The sequence below is a fragment of the Perissodus microlepis genome, chromosome 3, assembly GCF_051167445.1.
Source record: "Perissodus microlepis isolate ML-2025 ecotype Zambia chromosome 3, ASM5116744v1, whole genome shotgun sequence".
Classification (NCBI taxonomy): Eukaryota; Metazoa; Chordata; class Actinopteri; order Cichliformes; family Cichlidae; genus Perissodus; species Perissodus microlepis.
In genome coordinates this window covers 36,353,433-36,372,706 of record NC_140463.1, presented here as the reverse complement: position 1 = coordinate 36,372,706, position 19,274 = coordinate 36,353,433, and the positions used below count along the sequence as shown (strand labels likewise).

At 40.9% G+C, this 19,274-nt stretch overlaps 1 protein-coding gene across 1 annotated transcript in view; it reads left to right on the top strand.

Annotated features, from left to right (window-relative positions):
- LOC146391370 (phospholipid-transporting ATPase ABCA1) overlaps positions 1 to 19,274 on the top strand; it is a 195,427-nt gene that overhangs the window by 72,286 nt on the left and 103,867 nt on the right. Inside the window, exons 17-24 of the mRNA XM_084924249.1 lie at positions 2,631 to 2,835; positions 3,101 to 3,217; positions 3,971 to 4,142; positions 6,761 to 6,892; positions 7,516 to 7,655; positions 8,262 to 8,399; positions 15,900 to 16,120; positions 17,077 to 17,152. Coding sequence (XP_084780375.1) covers positions 2,631 to 2,835; positions 3,101 to 3,217; positions 3,971 to 4,142; positions 6,761 to 6,892; positions 7,516 to 7,655; positions 8,262 to 8,399; positions 15,900 to 16,120; positions 17,077 to 17,152 — 1,201 coding nt within the window. The remainder of the gene's footprint in view (positions 1 to 2,630; positions 2,836 to 3,100; positions 3,218 to 3,970; positions 4,143 to 6,760; positions 6,893 to 7,515; positions 7,656 to 8,261; positions 8,400 to 15,899; positions 16,121 to 17,076; positions 17,153 to 19,274) is intronic.

Sequence of the window (19,274 nt, the reverse complement as noted above, 5' to 3'; positions counted from 1 at the left end):
ACATGAAACGTTTACCTGAAAGAAGAGACGAGGAAGTTGTTGATTTTTCTCCCATCCTCAGAGGGATAAAGATAAATTGTGTACCATTGCTCAACTTTCAGTGTAGCCTTTCTGCGTGACCTTTATGGTAGCGCTGGTATCATTTGTCCTCGAGCTGTCTTTTGCAGACAAAGGCACGCAATATCTTGAATCTTCATTGCAGCGTGTGCAAGTGCGTCTTCACAGAATTTTAATCAGGCCCGCCTTTTCTTTCATGTCACTTCGAGCGATGCGGTACCAGCCGTGGGTGGCCGGTCTTGTGTATCGTAGTTATCAATTTTTTGACATGGCAGCAATCAATAATATCTTACGCTGGGAGCTGATAGAAGTCACCCCTGCTTTTATCTTCAGACACTGTTTGCTCACCTTGTTTTTGCGCAAACAAGCTGTTCCAGCCCGAAATTGCCTGTATTTGAGTAGATCCTTTAAAACGAAGTAGTTTTGTTGGAGGTTTTTTGAAAGAAAACTTTTCCTTCAGTTTCTTTTCACAGAATGCATGCAGGCTAGGTAGGTATTTTACATATAAAGCACAGCAAACCTTATTTAATCTCTACACAAAGTGCCATTGCTTGGTTCTCCCCTGGCGCTGAGATTTTTCTCCCCTGCTCCAACTAGATGGATAGCCCTCTAGCCCTCTAATTAGCATGAGCAATGTTCCTCTGACCAAACCGCTATCCAGTTCATCCCCGCACTTTATCAGAGATGTGTGTGTATATTATGTGTGTGTGCAGGTTCTCTCTTTCTCCCAGGTCCGATGAAACTACCTCGTGCAAGGGCATGCAAATTCTCCCCCATGTTGTCCTTGATAATGAAGTCCTTAATCGTAATCGAATTTCAAAAGATCACCTGAATTCATATGAAGAGTTTTTGATTGGAGCTGTGTGGCAAAGGAGAGCCGGAGGTAGTGTATAAAGAAGAGGGCCACTATAGTACAGGGTGCAGTCTGCTGTATCCTCTCTTACCTCCGTTTTTTTTTTAATGAGGTAGAAACAAGAGAGGGCCCAAAAGTTCTTTCATGTTCTGGAAATCTGCAGATCTTTTCAATTAATCATCCTGTCCTGGAAAATCCTTTTTCTTTTTTTTTTAAGAAAAAAAAATTCCTGTGGAATGAATCGGTAAATTCACCTATACAGCCAGGTCTACAGTGGTGCGGTGAATCTTCAGATTTTCAGCATATTGTTAAGTATTCTTTGGGCCTCCTCTGGGGCTGCAGCTGAGGGTTATTTTTATTATCAGTCAAGGTGGGCACAGGCTTAGTTTTGCATTTGTGAAGTAGCCGGCAGCATTGAGGCAGACGGGGAATGAGCGGAAAGAGAAATGCCACGCAACAAAAGCACCCAGCTGTGTGCTGTGCGCCTTAACCAGCTATCAGAGTATCCTGCTGATCTCCAATTCATTCGCTGTCCATCACTTTACAGGTGGACAAACTTTGTGCGCAGCCATTTTCATGAATTGTGCTCGTGAAGTTTTTAAAGGAAGTGCATCTGTGTCTGCTGTACTAGTGGAGGGTGGCTTACGAAAAGACTTCATAGAAAGAGTGACCTTGCAACAGTGTTTTTTTTTTTTTTTGTCTGCAGCCGACTGAATGATGGCTGAAACTGTCGTTTGACACGTGTTCAATAGAACGGGCTTCTTTTGTCTGCCTCCCAACTCGTGCCCTTTCCCCAAAGCCAAAGGAGTGGCTCCTGTCATTTCGTCAGCCATTCATAGAGAGGTCAAGGATAGGTGCCCACTAGCCCTCCTGTCAGCGCTCATCTACTGACTGATGGGCGGATGGTGACTAGAGGACATCACAGAAAGTTGCCCAGCAGTGGTCGCAGCCAGACTAGCGGTTTGGCATCAGTGCAGAGCTTTTCAGATTGTCTGCCTGGTAGTGTAACATCAGGTTTATCGTCTCCATGATGATTCGCCTCTAAAGCCTCAGCAAACACTTCTGCCGGAGTATAAATGCTGCGAGCAAATGAGGCGTGATCAAACAGCTGGCAGGCAACATGGCAATGCAGAGTGAGAGGCCATGGCAGATGATGTCGTCCAGGCAAAGCATCATTTGCAGTTTCCTACTGTGGGAAAGATCCAGCAAATCTTTGTTTGTCACAGACTCGTTTTAGTGTCCATCCTGTCTAAAGTTAAAGTCCTGAGATATGCAAACAAAGGTTAGCATTTTCCCTTTTTTTCAAGTTTAATAAGTTGTACATGTAACCCTTCCTCTGGTTTTCCCCCACGACAGGGCTCGAGTGCTGTGAGGATACTGTATCCTAAGAATGAGTACTGACACTTTAAAAATCATGGAATCATGCTGAAGATGTATCACTGCCTCTTTTTTTAATCTATTTTCTGAACGTGTGGTGTCTAAGCATTTTGTATGTAATGTCAGTATTTGTGTTGGGCTGAGAGTTAAGACGATGAGATGTAGCTTACAAGGCTAGCTGCCCTCATTTAAGTCTTTACACAACGCTAATAACTAGCAGCTAGCTTGCTCTTCTCTACACACCATTTAGTTATTTTTAGTTAGTTTGAACTTTTTGTAATCTCTTGAGAGAACAAAATAAGCAAACTATTAATGATTTCAATGACATATCCTTCATTCCCAGAGTTTATTGTCATGTGTGGCATTTGGATACGGCTGTGAGAACTTTTCTAAATTTGAGGAGCAAGGCATCGGTATTCAGTGGCGCAACATCGCCAAGAGTCCAGAAGATGGGGGACGCTACACCTTCATCACATCCATCATCATGATGCTTATTGATGCTCTTTTATACTGGGTGCTCACTTGGTACATTGAAAATGTCTTTCCAGGTATATTTTTGTCTTTGTTGAATGATTTTGTTGATGCTTTTTTTAAAACATTTTTTTGGTTCGTGTTGTTGTTGTTTTGTAAAAATACAATGATGCGCTCAAATATCCAGGAGCATAGACTTTATGCTTTCCTCAGAGACTGTAATTAAAAGAGCTCAGGATTTGTGCCAGGCTGTCAGGAGGAAACCTACATTGTAAAGTACCATATTCCCTTAAGCCAGGCCAATATTAAAATGTGAATAATGATCTCGGAAATTGATCCCAGGTCAATATGGAATCCCTAAGCCATGGTACTTCCCTTTTACTGCATCTTATTGGCGTGGAACGGCACCCGTGATTGATGATAAGCCCAGTTTGCTGACAGACTCCAACGTACACAACGGTAAATCCGACCTTCATATCTCACCTTTGCGGTGTGATGTATGTAACATGTCAAGTTTTTATGTGCAGCGTTTGTGACATTCTCACAAGTTTGTTCATGTGCTGGTTAGTTGGTTTAGAGCAGGGGTGCCCAATCCTAGTCCTCGAGAGCTACTGTCCTGCAGTTTTTAGATGCATCCCTAATGGTTTGATTACCTCTTCAGCATGCCATCAAGTTTGGCAAAGGCCTGATAACAAGCCATTCATTTGATTCAGGTGTGTCAAAACAAGGATGCATCTAAAACCTGCAGGACGGTAGCTCTCGAGGACTGGGATTGGACACCCCTGGTTTAGAGACTCAAACATTAGTGGCTTACTTGTCATGTACGGCAACAACAGAGTTTCACTTTGTTAGTCTTAAGTTAGCAATTTGCTAAAAAACTAACAAAACACAATTTCCAATTAGCATGGAGGCTACTTTTGGTTTGGTTGTTGTGTTCTGAACATTATGGTTTCATCTTCCTGCTTTACTATATGGATTGTAAGTTTATTTGACACATAACATTGAGTTTATATTTTGTGTTTGCAAATGAAATCACCTTAATGATCAGTTAAATGTTTTATTTCAGCATTTATGATCAGCTAATGCTGCTGATTTAATGTGCCTTTTAAACACATTTATTCATATTAGAGATTCCATTTCGCCTGCTTTTTTTGCTTTTGTGTTTCATAAGTGTGTGTGTGTGTTTATAATGGTTTGCATTTCTGTCTGAAGAGCATATGGAGAAACCGCCACCTAATATGACAGCAGGCGTCTCAATCCAGAATCTTGTCAAAATCTACAAGACTGGAAAGAAGCTCGCCGTGGACGGACTGAGCGTGGACTTCTACGAGAACCAGATCACATCATTTCTTGGCCACAATGGAGCTGGAAAAACAACCACAATGTGAGCTGAATGATGTAACTCTGACATGTTTCACTGTTTGGCTCAGTGTTCATTTCACTTCACAAGTTTCAGCTGATCTATAGTGTAAACAATGCCGACTGTACTCCAGCCGCATTATTTAAGTGGTCTCTGCTTTCGAAGAGTGGCCTCCTCTGTGAGGGCGTTTGTCACAGAGACTCAGCTGTTGTGTTGATAGTGGGAGCGATCTAATTGCTGTTTAAAAAATAGCAAAAAAAGGTTGGAAGGGGTTTAGGACGACAGGAAATAAATGAAAGCCACTCGGCCAGAAAGTATGAGCGACAGAGAGAGCAAGTGATGCAAGACTAAGGGGCTAGAGGGAAGACATCCGTGCAGAGCGACTGGAACGAAACATAACAGATCACAATAAGAGAAAGGACAGTGGAAGGACTCTGTCGCACACATAAGAGCTTGCTGAGGCTTTTGCAGAGCACAGTAGCTATCAGTGACGTGCAGTATTACAGTACAGTTAATAAAACGCAAAAGCATTTCCAAGCTGTTCATAGTTTTAACTTTTAATTTAATATTTCTGCATTTTTCTTAGTGTTAAATAGTCTGACGCAGTATTTTTTTCAACAGTTTTTGATATTTGCACTAATATTATACTTTAGGGAAACAAAATTAGAACATCCTTAATAAATAGGACCTATTGAGTAGAATGCTATATATTTATAACACATGTCTGTTTGCTCATGAACTCCTCCTACCCTATCAGGACTAGAGCAGCCTAATTTTGCACACGTGCCTCTATATGGTAAATGGCCTGTATTTGTATAGCGCTTTTACTAGTCCCTAAGGACCCCAAAGCGCTTTACACAACCAGTCATCCACCCATTCACACACTGGTGATGGCAAGCTACATTGTAATGAAATGATGATCATCATGTTGTCTACCCTGGAGCTAAGATGACCAATTTTTAGTACTGAACCACCAATAACACCATGAAAGCTTTATAATCTATTTAATGAGAGTAACATCTAATTTATATCTGCAATTAGATGACTACAATGGCATTTACTGTACATTGGTACAGCAGGATGTGAGCACTGCAGAGACCCACACATGGGGATATATTTACACAATCAGTTTCATATTTATCATCTAGTTATTTATTTTTTTGGTTTTTCCCTGTGTGATTAAGTAAATCAGTTCAGCAATGCCATGAACAGACCAAACAGTTCTGTAGCATGGGAATGTACCGGTAACGCAAATGTTAAAATGGCCCAAATGTTACAGCAGATGTAAACATGTCTACAGCATGACTTATAGAGTAGTTTGTTCCACTTTGTGACAACTGGACAAGGGGTGACTCAGATGCTTAAATGATAATATTAATTATAGTTAGCATTACCATGGCTCAACATTGAATGGGTGCCAAACTAATCAAATCCAGATCACCTGAAACTGGACCTCTCAACCATGTTTGTGATGTGTAGGCCTTTTGGAACATGTTAGTTTACCAGTCCCACGTGCAGCTCTACTGTATGAAAGGCATTTTTGTCCAGTATAGGGTAGTTGCCAGGCAATGCAATGGCATGATAATATATCATGTGTTTCATAACATTCATGTTTCCTGTATAAATACTAGATGTTATTGTCATATTAATAGAAATGAAACACACGGGTATTCAGAAGATTCATAAGAAGTAAAATTAGATTAGAAAACTTGTGTAGAAAACACAATTTCCATCCTCGTGTGGAGCCCTCTGTCCTATTGCCGATTTTTTTAAAACTGTTTTACAAAGTGGCAAAAAGTATTTAGACTTTTTACTGAAGTAAAAGTTATAATGCTACTTATGTAGCGTATATGCTAACTATATTTAAAACGACTAATGTAAATGCACCCATCATGTGGAATTAAGCGTTTTAGAATCATATACATGATGTTATTGGATCAGAATTATTGATCCATTGATGGGTGTGTCACTTTAATGTTGCAGCTGTTCATTTTATTCTATAATTACTGCTTGGTAGCTTCAGCTATAATGATGCAATAAATCTGCATTATAATAAGTAACTAAAGCTTTCAAAAATTAGTAAATGGTATGAAGTTCTATAATTGATTTAAAAATATAGAGGGGTAAAAGCAGAAAGCTGCCTAACATAGAAAAACTTAAAGTACAAGTACTTTAGACCTCATTAAACATGCCTGAGTAAATGTAACCAGCTGCATTGCTGCTAAGCTCTCATTAGAGGGCGTTGGGGATTTCAAGATTAACAGAACTCTAGACCAGGGGGCCAATCATATTTCATGGGGGTTGGTGCCACCCAATGCCCCCCTTCTGGACACACCCCTGACAGACATATTTTGAGTATTATAGTAAAATACTTCAAACTGGCAGCCTCTCCAGTCATTATGTGCTCAGCTTTGATGGGGCAGTCTATCGATACACCTTGGCAACCATGTTTGCGAGCATTAGGTATTTTTGAGGCTACAGACCAACTGGCAACATCATGTTAGCTAAATGTATCTTTAGTCTGTGTTTCCCGCAGAGAGCTTTAATTTCCGTGCACTGGAAGCTCAATAAATCTGTTTATTAAGCAAAGATAATGTTAACAGCAACAAATATGGATCACTTTTGTTCTTTTTTTTCTGTAGGTCTATTCTGACGGGACTGTTTCCACCTACATCGGGAACAGCTCTCATCAATGGCTACGACATTCGCACTGACATGGACAGTATCCGGACGTACTTGGGAATGTGTCCGCAGCATAATGTCTTATTCAATGAGTGAGTGACTTTAGCAGAGAGCTGTGCATTCATGTCCTGTGCTGGCCGTTGGTTTAATCGTGTTTCAACTGTATGAAAATTAAAAATGTATTACACCGCAGATCGATCACATAACAAGAGTTTGCCTTATGTTTCCCATCAACACCTCCCTTTCCTTTTCCTTTTAAAATTTAAAATGACCTTCCCTTCCTTGGCCCAGCCAGAAGTCTCCTAATGACATCATTCCCGACCATTATTCTATTTTTCTGTTTAACTTTTGATTCATCCTTTTCTTCTCTCTCACTCCACAAACTGATTACGTGAAACTAGACGCAAGCCTTACATCATGATTATGGCTGAGCACCTGCAAATTACTTTCATTAATATTAATTCCAGACAGTGAAAGCATCTATATTAAGTAGGGTTAAAATATTCATGCAAACACAGAGGAAGGCATTACGACCTATCACAGCCTCACCTGTGAGGCAGCCACGAAACATTGATGCATGTAAGACTTTATTACGTAAGACTTTGTTTTAGTTCACGGACGTTTAATTAGGAAAATGTCTCGAAAAATACATTAATACTCCATATCGTCAGGCGTCAGTTTAGCAGGCGTTGTGATGTCATGTCCACCTTTCCAGGCTGACAGTGGAAGAGCACATTTACTTCTACGCCCGGCTCAAAGGACGCAGTCGCCAAGAGGTTAAAACTGAGATGGATCAGATGATTAAGGACGTTGGTTTGCCACACAAACGGAAAGAACTTGCCAAGAACCTGTCGGGTGAGTCTGTATGTTAATGTATGTTGCTGTATCCTATTGTGCGCACATGTCAATTTAGCCGTTGACGTGTCCTCCGTGCATTTGTTTCCCCTGGGAAGGAATATTACACGTAGCTTATCCTGTCTATTCAGGATATATTGCTCCTCTACCACACATTCACTGTACCTGTGTGTCACAGGTTGTAATTCATTGTCTGGGGGTCATGAGCAAGTCCTACTTGATAAATTGTCCCCAGTCATGGATTGCTTGTGAGCAAAATCACTGAAATATGACTTTCAAGGTTGATCTATACTGACATTTCCACTACATTAGCACTACAGTGGATGCATTTTGAAGAGCTAAGCGAGTACAGACTGCAATAATGCTAGGACGGTGTATCTACTTCTCTGCCATCAATCATTTTGTGGCATTACTTTAAAAGATGGAAAGATAGATTTTGGTATATTCCGTAATCATTCTTCAATATTGTGCCCATTTTGCATGAGAAACCTTATTCTGACAGATGTTCGGGCAGGATTTGCAACGCGTTACAAGCTGAACGGCTCTTACGCTAGCTTGTGCATTCCTTCAGGCCGTGATGTGTTTTTAAGCTGTGCTGTCTTACAGGTGGCATGCAGAGAAAGCTGTCCGTGGCCATCGCGTTCGTGGGTGGCTCGAAAATCATCATCTTAGATGAACCTACAGCAGGAGTGGACCCCTATGCCCGCAGGGGTATCTGGGAACTGCTGTTAAAGTACAAACAAGGTATGAGATCAGAGGTAAAAACCGAGGCTCCACTTAAAGCTTTGAAGCCCCCTTATGTTTGTAGAATTGACCAGAATGCGCAGAGCACATGTTAGATTTGTCTCAAACCGAGAAAGTTTCCAAAACTGAGCCCAGCTCAAAGTAAACTTTAAACTGACGAGGCTGAAACACGTCCAGCGCGAGAGCTGTTAAGGTAATGAAGCGGCCGGTTCCCTGCGATGTAATTCTTCTTTAGCCTCGCTGTGGGTGACACTCAATCATGGACGGGGAGAAATTGTGAATCGTACTTAAACAGATTGCAACGCGAGCGAAGACAAGTAAATCCAAGAAGAAGCTTTAATTGACATGGCTATTTAACAGAGTCCGTAATTGTCTGCCAAACCAGTCAGTTTGTCACTCTGTGTCCATAATATACTTTGTGGTTGCTGGTGGCTGTAAGCAGGACATGGACATTATAGTAACACATTCTCTCAACAGATGTCTAAATGTTTAATGTGCATTGAGCGACATCCTGCCCTCTCTATGCCATTAGCTTTTCTCTCTCTCTCTCTAATCAAGTCTTCACTCCAATTGGGAGCCTGAGATAACTCCGTTATAATGAGAACCCCCTGAATACGGGCCGGTTGAGTGAGTCATGTTTTTGTGTCTCTCCACTCTTATTTGCACCGCAGTGTTACTAAGGTTTGTCATTAAGCAACAAAAAAGGCTACAGGCGGTCTATTTGTGTGAAAAAAGCTTTAGGCTGATGCTGGACTTAATGCCGCGCTTCTTTACAGCTAATTAAGTGTGCAGTCCCCCCCCACACACACAGACAGGTTGACCGCGATGCTCCAAGGGGGTGTTTTTTTTTGTGTGTGTTAAATTCACTCAGGGCTTATTTGGTTAGTGGCAGCTGAAAACTGTTAAAACCTGTCAAGATGCAGAGGAACACGAATGTGGTGTGCATGCTCCTGCAGCTCAAATTAAACCCTCAGTGCATGTTTAAGTCAAGTACTAGATATTCATCAAAAAGCTAAAATTACAAGCTGGTCGATTTATGCATTTCAGGTGGGTTTTAATGGCTGTTCTGTCATATTTCATTTGAAAATTACTGCAGAAGGTGACGATTTAAAGTAAAAATGAGCAAATTATGAATTTTTAATTATTATCCATTACAGGAAGTTGATTACTATTAAATTACCCCGGTCATTATGCTGTAAAATGGGCCTTGAGGATGATATTAATATAATGGATATTATACATTTTGTGTTCGCCTCATGACAGCCGGGATAGGCTCGAGTGGAAGTTCTCCAGGTGTAAATGCCTTGTTGATGCCAAAGTTCAGGGGAGAATGGCCAGACTGCTTTAAGGTGAAGGCAAGGCAACAGTTATACAGATAACCACTTGTTACAGCCAAGCTAAGCAGAAGAGCATCTCTGAACCTTGAAGCAGATGGGCTACTACAGCAGAAGACCACACGGGGTGCCACTTCTGTCAGCTAAGAGTACAAAACTGAGGCTACAGTTTACACAGGTTCAACAATAGACTATTTGACTATTTATATTAGATTATTCTTGAATTATCTTGCAAAATTCAGATGGTAGGAACTTGGTGTAAAGAACATGAAAGCATGGATCCACCTTGATTTATATCAATCCGGTCTTTAAGTCTGACGTCATTAGCCGTGCCTGGGCCCAAACTCCACTGCAGGTCGCTAAGTCACACGATCACTGTGGCATCACTGAGAGTTAAAAACTGTCTAAATCCTTTCATCTGAAATAAAATGATCAGAGTTGCTGCTCTACCAGGTGTAACAATTAAGTTTAACATCCAGGCATCCATGAAAACAGAATTTATGAAATTCTAACGGAGTTAGAAGTTAGCAGGAAGTTAGCTCGCTAGTTTCCATCTAAATATAATATACCATGTTGTGACTGAGGGATTTCCGAAACAAATTAAGACATACAGCTCTGCTATCACTGTCGACATAAATAAAGACAGGAAACTAAACAGCAGTGACATTAGTTGAGTTACAGAAGTTTGGCTAGCTCCTATAACAATGTGCTACGTGATCGCTAGCAACACAGCTATGTTAGCATAATATAAACTGTGAAGCTGGAGGATGAACGCTAACTTTTTTCCACTCAATCGTATAGCAGGATGCTGTAAACGGACCAAACTTCAGTCAAAAGAACAGCTGAGAAAATCCATCCATAGTACAAGGTTAGTCAATAATATACTGCTGCATGGGCTGGGCTGTAGTTACATGGTAACATGGTTCTAAAATCTGAGCTTCGAATTGATTAGCGGTAATAAAAACCGAGAGAGGCCGACGGTGATCACTGACTGTTTTTAGGGGCTTGTTGAGATTAAATAGAACAAGATACAAAGCATTAAAACATGTAAAAAACACAAACGCCTTATTATACGCGGAGTAGTTTGGGCCCAGAAGCAGGATTCATCACGTCATCACTTAAAGACCGGATAGTTTTTTGGCACACTTTGGGTCCCTTAGTGCCTAATAGCATTGTTTCAGTACCACAGCCAGTACCTGAGTATTGAGTAAGCCCGTCCCTTTATGACGCACCATGTCACAAAGCTCAGATAATCTCAAACTAGTTTCTTGAACATGATGATGAGTTCTCTTTACTCAAATGACCTCCACAATATCCAGATCTCGATCCAAGAGCACCTTTTGGATGGGCTGGAATCATAGATGTGCAGCAACTGTATTGTGACAAAAATCTCTGAGGAATGTTTCCAGCACCTTGTTGAGGGTTCCCCATGAATAATTAAGGCAGGTCTAAAGGCAAAAAAAGAGTTCCAGCCTGGTACTAGGAAGCTGTACCTAATAACAGCTAGTATATATTCTATAATATGTATCTAATATATCCAAGGATTTCACATTTTTACATATTTTTTTTTACCAGTTGATATGAGCAGTAATGCAAAAGTAGTAAATATGGACAATACAAGTAGTTAATGAGAGTTTAATCAGTGATTGCAGAGTGAAATGCCAAAAATGCCACGAGCAGTACATCACGGCGTTACCTTTAATCCTTCCCTGACGGCAAGAACTGTGAGAAGCAATGTGCATTCAGCGTTTCAGAAGACCGAGAGCGAATATTTTCACACTTCTGTAACACGAGAGAGAGACTGATGTATAGATTTTGACAAGGCATGTGAGAAAAATGTCGTGCCGCTAAAGTGAAAATAAATAATGAATAATTATTAGGAGCGTGTAAAAATAATTTACTTGTCAGTCTGCAGTCTAATTTTCTTCTGTTGCATATGTATTTACTGACAAATGTCAAGTGTGCTTGCAGCAGCCCCCTTTATTGTTGACTGTGAGTGCGGTGGTGTTTATTTTAGTACTGTATATAGTGCATTTTTGACAGGAGCACACAATAATGCGTGGTTGAAGGCAGTAGTGCAGTGCATATAGCATAAAAACATATCACTGGTTGTTTTTGTGTGTTTTTATGCCATGCTAGTTGTTCTTGAGGTTCAAGCTCCTCACAATCACTGCACCGTGAGTCTTTCAGCTGGTGTAACTTTTAAGCCATGTTACAGTGAACATAGCATCATCTGGTTATTCTAACTCCCCCGGATGGGCTGTAAACGGCGTGAAGGTAATTTCAAAATTTATTGATCTGAACTGATTGCCACAAACAGCCGTTAATACGGTTTTGTCCAGTAATTCATCTTACTGCCGACTCACATAATATCTGTCCAGCCTTTCCCACCACTGTGAAATCCATTTCTATCAACGTGATTTAGAGGGAAGGAAGCTAAATAAAAGAACCCAGATTTTCCAGCCTCACTTTGCTGTGCGCAGTGCGAGTACTAGCAATTTACCTGAGCACACCCAACTCCATTTGATATATCACTTTGCGCTGTAATGCACCGCAACACACTATAAATCAGAATACCTATGTGGGCCATCTGCAGTCCAAACACATTTATTTTTCTCCCAACTCACAGATGATGCAGTGCTTTTTGATTTTTTTTTCCCTCTCCCCTTATAAACCACAACAAATCCCCAGGAAAATCATCAGAAAGTTTGAGCATCCCAAACAAAATGAGCTGGCGCAGTCAAAATAAACCTCAAATCTCCTCAGCCCTCCCCCTTCATAAGCGTAGCTTTCTTCCTGCGTATGTTAAATTGACTGGGTTGCAGGCTTTGATTCAACTCGGGCATTTTGCTGGAGTTTATATAGAGTGAGATCCAGACTTGCTTGGCATAGGATAAAGCAGCAATACTTAACTGAGAAGGGGTGGATTTAGCAGCTCAGCTGGTGGCAGTGCTCAGAGTGGGCGGAGGGGGCGGAGGATGAAAAGGTGGGGTAATAGTTGGCCAAGCAAAAATCCCCACCTTGGGCTGCGGTAGATGACCTCTGAGTGTGTCCTTGTTTTTTGGGATGGTGTGACCTGTGCAGGATACAGACGCACATTTAACAAGCTCAGTGTAAAAACAGCCCTGCTCAGCAGAGGCGCCTGACCTTTTCCACGAATTCAGCAAAGAGGTGACGTGCTATGTACTAGATGTTTCTTCCAAACTTTGTTTCTCTCATCTAACACCCTTACAAAAACCTAAATGTTCAGGTATTACTGTATTTTAATGGCTTCATAGTACCATAGAGCGCTTATAGAGCACTTCATTCTCAGAGTGAAGGTTTACTGGAGTTCCCAGGCAGATACACCTCTAACATTTGTGGGATTGGGCTTAAAATGTTCCTTTTATTAAAGCTCATAGTTAGGGCTGCAATCCCATGATGCATTATGCACTTCTCATATAGTAGCATTCACTTCACTGTTCAGTAAAATTTATTTCATAATAGATTTCAATAAAAAGTTAAGTTATTTACTTAGTAACAAAGTGGATGTATTCAAATTATTATGTATGCAAACGGTTATAACCTGTTATTGTGATGTGATAATAAAGTCCCTATACAATTAGTCAACTATAGACAAAAAGGTTGCCATGCCAACATGTTCTTGCAACTCGGAAAACCTTTTGTCATTTTAAGCATCTTTATATGGCATTATTATCACTTAGACCTTCAGATTTGTTCTGTTGACCTTGAAGGAGAGGTCAGAGGTCAAATGTGACTTAGAAAAAGTATCGTATGAAGATTTAATATATGTTGACAATGCACAGCACACTTGTAAGAATCTTAGTTTCTAAATTATAAGGCTTTTTGGCACTTTTTGACCAATAAATCACGAAGTTGACCGATTGTTAACATGACCCCGCTCTACACACCTACAAAGCTTTGTCAGAATTCATTCAATAACTGTAAACCAGCCATCAGTACTACAGGAAAGGTTGAGAGATTATAACAACCAGTAGGAATCAACCAGTAGGAATAAAGAACCTTGAACCTTGAACCTTGAATCGTTCTCCGGCACTGAATGTCACATCAGTGGGTTCAATGGTTATACCATTATTTGATCCTGATAGACAATTTTGATTGATCCACCAGTCGATATGGTGCCATCCACGACGCTTTTCCACTAGCGTGGCAACAAATCTGTTATTAAGTATCATTTATTGAGTCTTTTGGCCTCAGCAGTTCAAAGAAATTAAGACACACCACTCTGGCAGCTCACTTTTAAGCAGGTTTCTTTCATAACAATATTACACGTGTCAGGTTAAATGTTTTTTTCAGCTTTAAAACATGGCAGGATCAAAAGTTACCCCCGTACTCTGTGATACCGCTTTCATACAGACTGCAGAGACACGACCACGCTGTGACTTCATTATAGATCTAGCCCTTTTCTTCTGATTACCGGGTACGTGATAATTAATATGTGTTATCTGATACAGCATGATATGAAAGGATAAGAACACCTGTGAATAATCTTGCAATGCATGCTTTAGTTGTCAGTGCAATTGGGCTCAGTTTGACGCCTCTCGAATCAAAGGACTCGCAGAACAAAAGGGAGAGCTGGAATAAAATGTGGTCTCATAGAAACGCTCGAAAGTAGGCTTAGGGTGGCCTTTATCATCATTTTAATTTTGTCCCAGATTCACGCCCACGCTCTCTTCTGGAGTTTGCTTTGTTGCCATGCGGATAAGCACGAGTAAAAAAAGAGAAGAAGAAAAAAACACAGTGGGATCAACAATCCGGAGATAAGTGACTACCACGCAGATTGGGATGTTGGCTTGATTTGAACAGTCTTGATCCGTGGAATCCTTTCTTGTGCTGCTTACGCTTAATGATGACAGTTGTTGAAACAAACAAGGTCCAAACTGAAAAGAAATGGTTCAAACAGCTTTTTTTTTTTAATTAAAAAGAAAGCTTTGACTTGTTTTCTGCACATCATCTTCACACACGAGCGTGCACGACGTTGCTCGTCCCATTCAGGCGACGCTGTCCCAGCTAGGGCTGGGTATCGTCACTGATTTCTAGAATCGATTTGATTCCGATTCAATTCGATTTGAATCTGGGAAATTTTGCCTCAGTCAGAAATATTATAATTCAGATCAGTACATTTACATATTTTTGTATCTATAAAAAGGAAGCTGACACTCGCAAGACTTTATCAAAGGTGTAATCACACCACAGCAGAGGCCTTTGTGTCAAAGTAGCTGAAGATAAAACACAGAAAAACATGAAGGTGGTTTTCCTGGCCTGGGATTTTATAAAAATATTCTGCAGTACATCAAAAACGAAAAAAAAAAAAAACCATTAATCAACATATGAACATTACCTCTGAAGTTACAGCGGTTTTATTAGAGACACCGCTAAGCGTTTTGCATTTTGCATAATTTTAAAAAGTTTAAATTTGTTCAGAAGCCTATTGAACGGCAGAAATTATGTTTTCTTTTCGGAAGTAAGTAAAAGGAAAAAAAAAACATCGGCCGACAGCGCTGTAAACAACGGTAGTCTTGTGCGTAACAAGCAAGCGATTAATGAAGAAAACAGATTTCGGGGATAGACGGGAAACTGTTCTTGAAGTACAGAGAGAGAGAGAGCTAGCTCTGCATGAAGTGTGATTTTATTGTGGTGGAAGCAAAACAGCAAAAGTCAGAGTGAATCCATGACGATGTTTATGTGAAGCTTAGTTTGGATCTTCTTTTGCTGCTGGTTCGGTCAATATTGTTTGGAGAGAGATCAAACTAACAGCTTTAGAATCAGCGCAAAAAGGGCGTAAACACAAAGCGCGGACCCGCCGAAACATCAGAATCAGCGAGCTGTCGGCTTTCAGCCCCGACCGTGTCCGTGCCGTCGGGTGAGAAAGGCGACATCTCACTGATTCTGATCCGCGGGTCCACGCTTTGTGTTTACGTCTTTGTGCAGAAGCCGTGTACCTGCTCTCATTTACTGTTTTAAATGTTTGGTGGTTGTTGAAATTTTGTGACGTTCACCTGAGATTCTGGAATTTCGGGCAAAAAAATCGATTCAGGATTTTAATGAATCGATATCACGTTATCCAAGCCAGAATCGATTTTAATCGATGAATCGATTATTAAAACCCACCCCTAGTCCCAGCCTCTCTGTGTTCCCCCTGCAGGCCGCACCATCATTCTGTCCACGCACCACATGGACGAGGCAGACATCTTAGGAGATCGCATTGCCATCATCTCCCACGGCAAGATGCGTTGCTGCGGCTCCTCCATCTTCCTGAAGAAATGCTTCGGCAGCGGCTACTATCTCACTCTGGTCAGAGACGGGAGCGGAAAGATGACAGCTCAGCGTAACGGCATCATCGGTCAGGCCAAAGGGGGAAAGAAAGTAAGCGCGCTTTAGGTCTTACTTACTGAGAGGAAACTTACTTTAGCAGCGTTTTGATTGATAATTGTGATAATCTGCTCCCACAGTGAGTGAGGCCACTTTTTTAAGGCCTTAGAGGACTTTAGATCTTTACAATCTTATTATTTAATTTAATGTTAAATCCCCCAAAATAAGGATTTTCAGCAGCAAGCACTTTGGCACAGCAGTAACCTCTTTCTCATCTGTTATTGACCAGCCTCTGACTTTCCAGAGTGCTCTCTTTCTCCTTTTACCACCCTCCCCCCCCCCATAATGATCTGTATTTAGTCTGCCCCAGCATGAGAATTGGCATGCGCCTACGTGCTGGATGATACTAATTGTCGCGGGGGAGAGGGGTGCTTCTCGCTTTCGCTCGCCAATGGTGCCTCGCACGCTTAGTTTTAATCAGTTGGAGCAAATGAACAAGATGCACCGGTGCCAGCAGGGCGAGAGCGATTACCATTTGTCTGCCGAGTCTTCGAGGTGAGCGAAGTCATTTGTTTAAGAGAAATAAACAAACGTGGGCGAGGTAGCGATTCAGCCCTCCTCCTTGTCCCCTGGATGTCATTTTGGTAATTAATAGGGAGAGTTTGCAATTACACACCTTTAACTGCTAAAAAAAAAAAAAAAAAAAGTTTAATTGCCCCGATCTCATTTCCTTGTGATTGAACTCCATAAAGAGAAGCAGCCTTTTAAAAATGTTTAACCTTTTTTTGCGCGCATGTCTTTGGCTGAACGACAATGGCTTCATATTCCATTACAGGCTGACAGCATTATCTGTTGACGCATGCATGCGGCTTTATTTAGAGCAATTAAATAGAAACTTGTGGATGCCCGTTATTTGATTAATGCAAGACAGGAGTTGTCAGCGAGGCACTGTTCATCATTTTAAGAGGTAAGGCCTGATAAGGCCTTTCTAATCCAATTCTGATTAACAGGAGACAGACTGTCCTTTGAGCAGCAGCCCAGATGAAGGATTTGGCAGCCAAAGCTGGAGCAACTCTGATCCATCAGGTACCAACTATCTCCGTTTACTGTCTGTCATGTACTATGATTATTACCTTGTAAAACAGATGTTGCATGAACATTTTTATATAGTTCCTTTATATAGTTTTTAAAAACACACACAATTTTCAATGTGCGGTTTATTAGAGCGCACGCCAGTTCATCCTTTCTGAACCAGGAGAAAATAAAATCAACTCGTCGTTACCAAACTAACAGATAAAACATTAAAGTATCTCCCCTCAAGATGGTTTTCAGATGTGCTGCTAGAGGGCTCAAATAAAGTGATGAATTCATGTGGGAAAAGTAGAATTTTTAGGATAAGAGAGATTAGAAATCTTTGAAATGCTGAAGTGTACTTTGACTAAAACGTCTTGCATGGTGTGAGAAGTTTCTGGTGATTTAACGCTGATCTTGATCTCTTGCAGCGGTAGCGAGTTGTGCGTCTTGTTAGTTGAACTCCAAAGCAATGCTGATTGTCAACAGCCAGTGACACATTACTCACCTGTTCTCGTAAAGCGTTAAGCCGGAGCGTTCAGTGGCAGCGGGGCCAACTTGCCTGTTTAGCTCTTAGATCCACTCTTCACTTCACTTATTGCGTGTTTAAGATCTTTTCAGTTTTAATCTGCAAGCAGCGATTAAAAAGTTTCACAACTCAATTTTAAAGAAGCACTCGATTTGATTTTTGCCCATTCTCCTCACTCCCTGAAAGTCCCATTCTGTTTGCACACGAGGATCTATGGAGCTTAAACTTAAGCGAAGAGGAAAAATCTGCTTTGGTGTCAATCTCATTTGACCTGGCCGAGTCTGAGGCCCAGACTACAAACAGAAGAAGAGGTGAAGGTGATGCGTTGTGCTACGAGAGTGACGAGGAACATGCTGGATTCAGGAGTTTGACTTTCACAGGCTTTGTGTGCCTCGATTTCAGTTATACATTTATATTTGCTGACTTTACAGAAAACGCTCTGCTAGTTTATTACCCAGACTGTTCTGTAATAGTAAAATATAACGTTTTCATTAATTCACAGAAAATGTCATTTTTTCTGTGGACTCACTGTAAAAAAACTACAAACATAAAAAGAAACCAGATAGTTGTGTAACTGATGGCGGAAAAACAGGAATATTCATATAATTTAATCCATTATTATTATTTATCATTAGTTTAGGTGTAGTATGAATGGCACTTGGGGCTTTATCAATAAGAAAAGCTGCGAAACTTATGAAAATACATTTAAAAGTTAAAAATCTATAAACTCCTTCATATTATCTAAAGATGTACAGTGGGCTGGTTTAGAGTCTTTGTTGGGTCGATTCTGGCCCCCGAGCCTTATGTTTGACACCCCAGATTTACAGTGGGCGGTATATGGAGTTTTTCCTGGCGATGTGACTTTTTTACTGCTTTATTTTCTGTTTGTATTTTCTTGTTACTTTATATCTATATTTGCCCGTTTGACATGAAACAGTCAACCCTGCGGCGTCAGGTTGTCGCTGTAGTTCCACTGTAACGTCCTGACACTTCTTGGGCGTCTCATTTGGTGGCAATGATCTGGTCTCATCAAACAACAGCTCCACTGCGTGAAGGCACGGATATTTGGCAACACAATCATTGCTCACGGCACAACCTACTCACCAATCTGCCTCTCTATCATTTTTTCGTCTTCCCCGAAGAAGTGTGGCATACGGACAAGAATGCAAGAGGACAGAATGGGAGTTTTAGGTAGGGACCTATAAATAGCAGCGGCACTGAAATCAGCACAGAGATGTGCAAGAAGATGATGTTGAAGGGAAAAATGGGCAAATTAAAATTGGACATGGTTTCTGTTTTGATGTAGCATTTTCTTGAGCCGGGTCGGGGAACGTGCTCCACATGCAGTTCGTTTTCTCCAGCTGCTACTTTTCTTATAATGTTCTGCTTTATACATGATATTCTATCATTTGCTTGACACAAGTTTTGACTATATTAAATATAGAAATGTTGAGAAACTGCAGAAATAGAGCTGATTCGTGCCCAGCCAAATCTTCTGCTGGTTATTTGATTTGTTTTGATCATTCTCGGGCCTTGATCGCGTAAACAAAAGGTGCCCAATGCAAGTCATGATCAGAAGCAAACTCTAGAGCAGGCTCCAGGTTATTA